The following is a 7,500-nucleotide window of genomic DNA, read 5'->3' as shown; positions in this document are numbered from 1 at the left end:
CCAAGTTAACGTTATCTGGCGGATCTAGCTGTATGTTTGGGGAATGGGGACAGTTAAAATAACGTTAGCTAGCCAGCTAGAAAGTACTAAAACTTTTCATTTCCATTTAACTAGCTAGCAAGATAACTTATCGAGCTTTGCAGCTAGCTAGCTACCAGCCGTGCAATGACGCGATGTGGGATTATTAAGAAAGCCAGCGCAAAGCTTCCCAATAACATTAACGTTCAGCAATGCCAGGATCACTGCGAACATATTTTTGTATGAAACAAAAGCAGGTCATTTCATCAGGACGCTTGGCTACATCGGTAAGACCAGATAAACATATGCACATCTCACTGACGGCGTTCTTACCGTAAGCTCGGTAAAATGGCAGCACTCCACAAACGCCGTAGCCCGTCTCAGAGGGTATTTCCTGTAAAAATTGCACCCAGAACTCACTCGCTCTCAGCAGCGCCCATATTGGATCATGGCGGTTTACACCGCCTTTCCGAGGACTTTCAAAATGGTTGCGATGCAGAAACGCGGAACGTTCCCAGAGTACATCCTACATGTCCAGCAGCGGGTAGCTAAACTAAAAGAAAAGCATTACTTTATATTAGAGGTAGTTTTGTATTTACTCAGATGAAATACAGAATTTAAAAACCAAAGGAAATGATGGCTCAATTACAACAGGCTTCACAATATGCATTGATTGTACTTTTTGTTAAATGGAACGGGATACCACGAGTACGTGAGTGACATTGTTCACTGTGTAATGAGTAGCATTGGTATAAATTAGGACCATGAAATTATGCAAAATAATTGTACGACTTACAACATTTATTGAGCTCTGATGAGACCATTAATAGAATTACAAAACGTTTAGTCTATCTACCGTACAGGCGCTTTTCACAAGGTCTCACCTACACTAGTTTAAAAAAAAAAGTTTTTTTATAAAAAAATTAATGTAATTGTCCATTTTACACAGAATTGAGTTTTTGCTGACATTGTTACGCACACCACAGTAATACAGTACGCGGTGAAGATGGCAAAGATAAAAAATAGGAATGTAAACAAATGAAAAAAAAAAGTAATGATCTATCTACTGAGTTATGCATGGCCAGTGATCATACTGATGCTTCCTGAGCAGAGTCTGTGTTTTATTTCTTAGAAATGTATTAATAGACAAAACGCCCGCGTTTAGCAGGAGTGTCTCAAAATGATGAGGGACTTGTGTCCTCAGGTTCAAAGCTGCTGCTGTGATTGGTCACTCTTGTGCCCAGTCCCTTGTGTGATTGGTGCAGAAAGACTGTTAACCGCATCCCCATGGCAACCGTCCCCCGGGCTGGCTCCAAACACGCGGATCTTAGACCAGTTGTGCTCCTTCTTATCCGCGAGGTCGATCACATAGGTCCTCCATTCCGCCTTTTTGTCATGAACCTGAGACGAGGAGATATGTGTCAGGGTGTGTGAGATTATTAATATTAATTCTGTTTATTTATTAAACTTCACAGTAGGGATCACCAAATCACAGCCATCAAGGTTATCAGGTGTGATCACACTCCTTTTACCTGGGAGTCAGGTGTGAAGACACTGGACAACCAGCAGGACTAATTACTAGATTTCTTCCCATCGGGGAGTTTTTTCTTGTTTTTCTTGCCACTGTTTGAGGTTTTTCTCCAAATTAGGGGAGTTATCTGGGGGCTCAGGGCTGGCATTTCCTCTACTGTTACTTTGTAAAGCTAAATAAAGCTGAACGGGACTGGATTACCGCCACGTGTCTGCGCAAGGTGGACATGTCGGTGAATGTGCGTTCGCAGGCGCGGCACTTGAAGGGCCGCTCTCCCGTGTGGATCCGCCGGTGTCTCCGCAGCGCCCCCTGCTGGGTGAAAGACTTCCCGCACAGCTCGCAGAAAAAAGGCCGTGTGTCTAAGAGACGGGATTCACATTCATAATTTATCAGAATGAGGTAAAAACAGCCTGCTAGGAAAGGAATATACAAGACAAGCAATGCAGAAAACTAGAGGACTGCATTCATGTAATTCTACTACAGATACAATTATACAAACACAAATTGGCTTGAGAGCTAAGTATGGTGTAATATTAAAATTGTAAAATCCATGTTAAAAACTGAAAGCTCCCTGTTAAATAAGATTGATATAGATTTGTGAGTGTGTGTGTGTGTGTGTATGCATGTATGCATGTGTGTGTGTGTGTGTGTGTGTGTGTGTGTGTGTGTGGTCACACAAAGCGCAATCAAACAATCAGACAATCTATGTCAACAAGGTAGTCTGAAAAGGAAGCTGTGTTCATTTGTAACAACGGAACGCCTTTCTACCTTTCTGTAATCAAACTGAGAAAACGTCTCAAAAGGTCTAAAAAATCATTTTGGTCTCCAGCATTAATCTCCAGAGACCTGGCAGTGTAATTGAGTAATTGTGTAATATTTAACATAATTCACTGGGATTAGGCACTACGTCACTGAACCCTGTGTGTCCCCAGCAGTGGGCGTGTTAGGAGACTGCAGTGTGTGTGCGGTACCTGAGTGCAGTGTGTGTGCGGTACCTGAGTGGAGAGTGTGCGGTATCTGAGTGGAGTGTGTGCGGTACCTGAGTGGTGTGTGTGCGGTACCTGAGTGGTGTGTGTGCGGTACCTGAGTGGTGTGTGTGCGGAACCTGAGTGGAGAGTGTGTGCGGTACCTGAGTGCAGTGTGTGCGGTACCTGAGTGCAGTGTGTGCGGTACCTGAGTGGTGTGTGTGCGGTACCTGAGTGGAGAGTGTGCGGTACCTGAGTGGAGAGTGTGCGGTATCTGAGTGGTGTGTGTGCGGTACCTGAGTGGAGAGTGTGTGCGGTACCTGAGTGGTGTGTGTGCGGTACCTGAGTGGAGAGTGTGCGGTACCTGAGTGCAGTGTGTGCGGTACCTGAGTGGTGTGTGTGCGGTACCTGAGTGCAGTGTGTGCGGTACCTGAGTGCAGTGTGTGGTACCTGAGTGGTGTGTGTGCGGTACCTGAGTGCAGTGTGTGCGGTACCTGAGTGCAGTGTGTGCGGTACCTGAGTGCAGTGTGCGGTACCTGAGTGCAGTGTGTGCGGTACCTGAGTGGAGAGTGTGCGGTACCTGAGTGCAGTGTGTGCGGTACCTGAGTGGAGAGTGTGCGGTACCTGAGTGCAGTGTGTGCGGTACCTGAGTGGTGTGTGTGCGGTACCTGAGTGCAGTGTGTGTGCGGTACCTGAGTGCAGTGTGTGGTACCTGAGTGCAGTGTGTGCGGTACCTGAGTGGAGTGTGTGCGGTACCTGAGTGCAGTGTGTGCGGTACCTGAGTGGAGAGTGTGCGGTACCTGAGTGCAGTGTGTGCGGTACCTGAGTGGTGTGTGCGGTACCTGAGTGGTGTGTGTGCGGTACCTGAGTGGTGTGTGTGCGGTACCTGAGTGGAGAGTGTGCGGTACCTGAGTGCAGTGTGTGCGGTACCTGAGTGGTGTGTGTGCGGTACCTGAGTGGAGAGTGTGCGGTACCTGAGTGCAGTGTGTGCGGTACCTGAGTGGTGTGTGTGCGGTACCTGAGTGCAGTGTGTGCGGTACCTGAGTGCAGTGTGTGGTACCTGAGTGGTGTGTGTGCGGTACCTGAGTGCAGTGTGTGCGGTACCTGAGTGCAGTGTGTGCGGTACCTGAGTGCAGTGTGCGGTACCTGAGTGCAGTGTGTGCGGTACCTGAGTGGAGAGTGTGCGGTACCTGAGTGCAGTGTGTGCGGTACCTGAGTGGAGAGTGTGCGGTACCTGAGTGCAGTGTGTGCGGTACCTGAGTGGTGTGTGTGCGGTACCTGAGTGCAGTGTGTGTGCGGTACCTGAGTGCAGTGTGTGGTACCTGAGTGCAGTGTGTGCGGTACCTGAGTGGAGTGTGTGCGGTACCTGAGTGCAGTGTGTGCGGTACCTGAGTGGAGAGTGTGCGGTACCTGAGTGGTGTGTGCGGTACCTGAGTGGTGTGTGTGCGGTACCTGAGTGGTGTGTGTGCGGTACCTGAGTGCAGTGTGTGCGGTATCTGAGTGGAGCGTGTGGTACCTGAGTGGAGAGTGTGCGGTACCTGAGTGGTGTGTGTGCGGTACCTGAGTGCAGTGTGTGCGGAACCTGAGTGGAGAGTGTGTGCGGTACCTGAGTGCAGTGTGTGCGGTACCTGAGTGCAGTGTGTGCGGTACCTGAGTGGAGAGTGTGCGGTACCTGAGTGGAGAGTGTGCGGTATCTGAGTGGTGTGTGTGCGGTACCTGAGTGGAGAGTGTGTGCGGTACCTGAGTGGTGTGTGTGCGGTACCTGAGTGGTGTGTGTGCGGTACCTGAGTGGAGAGTGTGCGGTACCTGAGTGCAGTGTGTGCGGTACCTGAGTGGTGTGTGTGCGGTACCTGAGTGCAGTGTGTGCGGTACCTGAGTGCAGTGTGTGGTACCTGAGTGGTGTGTGTGCGGTACCTGAGTGCAGTGTGTGCGGTACCTGAGTGCAGTGTGTGCGGTACCTGAGTGGTGTGTGCGGTACCTGAGTGGTGTGTGTGCGGTACCTGAGTGGTGTGTGTGCGGTACCTGAGTGCAGTGTGTGCGGTATCTGAGTGGAGCGTGTGGTACCTGAGTGGAGAGTGTGCGGTACCTGAGTGGTGTGTGTGCGGTACCTGAGTGCAGTGTGTGCGGTATCTGAGTGGAGCGTGTGGTACCTGAGTGCAGTGTGTGCGGTACCTGAGTGGTGTGTGTGCGGTACCTGAGTGGTGTGTGTGCGGTACCTGAGTGCAGTGTGTGCGGTATCTGAGTGGAGCGTGTGGTACCTGAGTGCAGTGTGTGCGGTACCTGAGTGCAGTGTGTGCGGTACCTGAGTGCAGTGTGTGGTACCTGAGTGCAGTGTGTGCGGTACCTGAGTGCAGTGTGTGGTACCTGAGTGGTGTGTGTGCGGTACCTGAGTGCAGTGTGTGCGGTACCTGAGTGCAGTGTGTGCGGTACCTGAGTGGTGTGTGTGCGGTACCTGAGTGCAGTGTGCGGTACCTGAGTGGATAGTGTGCGGTACCTGAGTGCAGTGTGTGCGGTACCTGAGTGGAGTGTGAGCGGTACCTGAGTGGAGAGTGTGCGGTACCTGAGTGCAGTGTGCGGTACCTGAGTGGAGAGTGTGCGGTACCTGAGTGCAGTGTGTGCGGTACCTGAGTGGTGTGTGCGGTACCTGAGTGGAGTGTGTGCGGTACCTGAGTGCAGTGTGTGCGGTACCTGAGTGGAGTGTGAGCGGTACCTGAGTGGAGAGTGTGCGGTACCTGAGTGGAGAGTGTGCGGTACCTGAGTGGTGTGTGCGGTACCTGAGTGCAGTGTGTGCGGTACCTGAGTGGAGCGTGCGGTACCTGAGTGCAGTGTGCGGTACCTGAGTGGAGTGTGCGGTACCTGAGTGGAGTGTGCGGTACCTGAGTGCAGTGTGTGGTACCTGAGTGCAGTGTGTGCGGTACCTGAGTGGAGCGTGCGGTACCTGAGTGGACCCGGCGGTGCTGGCAGTAGGACGCCCTCAGGCCGAAGCTCTTCCCGCAGCGCTCACACTGGAAGGGCCGGGCCCCCAGGTGACACACCCTGTGGTGCTTCAGGTACTCCCTGGAGCTGAAGCTCTTCTGGCACACATCACACTGGAACATCCGCTGGCCTGAGAACAGGACAACCAACGCCTCACTCAATACATCACTACATCACTACATCACTACATCAATACATCACTACATCAATACATCACTACATCAATACATCAATACATCACTACATCAATACATCAATACATCACTACATCAATACATCACTACATCACTACATCAATACATCAATACATCAATACATCACTACATCAATACATCACTACATCAATACATCACTACATCAATACATCAATACATCACATCAATCACTCAATTAATCCATCAATCAGAGGAACAGGGCAGCCGTGTTAACTGTGTGGGCTCTTTTCCTCGATCGAGGTCCACCATCAACACGTATGCTCAGAATGAGGAAGCTGAATTGCACCCTCTGCTCTCATTCTGCTCTGACTCTGCTCTCGCTCTGACTCTGCTCTCGCTCTGCTCTCGCTCTGCTCTCGTTCTGCTCTCGCTCTGCTCCCGCTCTGCTCTCGCTCTGACTCTGCTCTCGCTCTCACTCTGCTCTGCTCTCGCTCTGCTCTCGTTCTGACTCTGCTCTCGCTCTGCTCCCGCTCTGCTCTCGCTCTGCTCTCGTTCTGCTCCCGCTCTGCTCCCGCTCTGCTCTCGCTCTGCTCTCGCTCTGCTCCCGCTCTGACTCTGCTCTCGCTCTGCTCTCGCTCTGCTCTCGCTCTGACTCTGCTCTCGCTCTGACTCTGCTCTCGCTCTGCTCTCGTTCTGACTCTGCTCTCATTCTGCTCTCGCTCTGCTCTGACTCTGCTCTCGCTCTGACTCTGCTCTCGCTCTGACTCTGCTCTCGCTCTGCTCTCGCTCTGACTCTGCTCTCGCTCTGACTCTGCTCTCGCTCTGCTCTCGTTCTGACTCTGCTCTCGCTCTGCTCCCGCTCTGCTCTCGCTCTGACTCTGCTCTCGCTCTGCTCTGCTCTCGCTCTGCTCTCGTTCTGACTCTGCTCTCGCTCTGCTCCCGCTCTGCTCTCGCTCTGCTCTCGTTCTGCTCCCGCTCTGCTCCCGCTCTGCTCTCGCTCTGACTCTGCTCTCGCTCTGACTCTGCTCTCGCTCTGTTCTCGCTCTGCTCTCGTTTTGACTCTGCTCTCGCTCTGACTCTGCTCTCGCTCTCACTCTGCTCTGCTCTCGCTCTGCTCTCGTTCTGACTCTGCTCTCGCTCTGCTCCCGCTCTGCTCTCGTTCTGCTCCCGCTCTGCTCCCGCTCTGCTCTCGCTCTGCTCTCGCTCTGCTCCCGCTCTGACTCTGCTCTCGCTCTGCTCTCGCTCTGCTCTCGCTCTAACTCTGCTCTCGCTCTGACTCTGCTCTCGCTCTGCTCTCGTTCTGACTCTGCTCTCATTCTGCTCTCGCTCTGCTCTGACTCTGCTCTCGCTCTGACTCTGCTCTCGCTCTGACTCTGCTCTCGCTCTGACTCTGCTCTCGCTCTCACTCTGCTCTGCTCTCGCTCTGCTCTCGCTCTGCTCTCGTTCTGCTCCCGCTCTGCTCCCGCTCTGCTCTCGCTCTGCTCTCGCTCTGCTCCCGCTCTGACTCTGCTCTCGCTCTGCTCTCGCTCTCGCTCTGCTCTCGCTCTGACTCTGCTCTCGCTCTGACTCTGCTCTCGCTCTGCTCTCGCTCTGCTCTCGCTCTCGCTCTGCTCTCGCTCTGACTCTGCTCTCGCTCTGCTCTCGTTCTGCTCTCGCTCTCACTCTGCTCTCGCTCTGCTCTCGCTCTGCTCTCGCTCTCACTCTGCTCTCGCTCTGCTCTGCTCTCGCTCTGCTCTCGCTCTGCTCCCGCTCTGACTCTGCTCTCGCTCTGCTCTCGCTCTGACTCTGCTCCCGCTCTGCACTGCTCTCGCTCTGCTCTCGTTCTGCTCTCACTCTGCTCTCGTTCTGCTCTGCT

At 52.8% G+C, this 7,500-nt stretch overlaps 2 protein-coding genes across 2 annotated transcripts in view; both read right to left on the bottom strand.

Moving 5' to 3' along the window:
* gzf1 (GDNF-inducible zinc finger protein 1) overlaps positions 1-696 on the bottom strand; it is a 7,121-nt gene extending 6,425 nt beyond the window's left edge. The window contains exon 1 of the mRNA XM_061241483.1: positions 352-696. The gene's annotated coding sequence lies outside the window, so the exon portion shown is untranslated. The remainder of the gene's footprint in view (positions 1-351) is intronic.
* Positions 697-798: 102 nt separating this feature from the next.
* The window catches only part of LOC133128155 (GDNF-inducible zinc finger protein 1-like), a 13,001-nt gene continuing 6,299 nt past the window's right edge, over positions 799-7,500 (bottom strand). Inside the window, exons 6-8 of the mRNA XM_061241478.1 lie at positions 5,453-5,620; positions 1,751-1,908; positions 799-1,419 (exon numbers count right to left, since the gene is read on the bottom strand). Coding sequence (XP_061097462.1) covers positions 1,225-1,419; positions 1,751-1,908; positions 5,453-5,620 — 521 coding nt within the window. The 3' untranslated portion in view covers positions 799-1,224. The remainder of the gene's footprint in view (positions 1,420-1,750; positions 1,909-5,452; positions 5,621-7,500) is intronic.

This window comes from Conger conger, chromosome 5 (genome assembly GCF_963514075.1).
Source record: "Conger conger chromosome 5, fConCon1.1, whole genome shotgun sequence".
Taxonomy (NCBI): Eukaryota; Metazoa; Chordata; class Actinopteri; order Anguilliformes; family Congridae; genus Conger; species Conger conger.
This window is presented reverse-complemented; position numbering and strand designations above follow the sequence as displayed.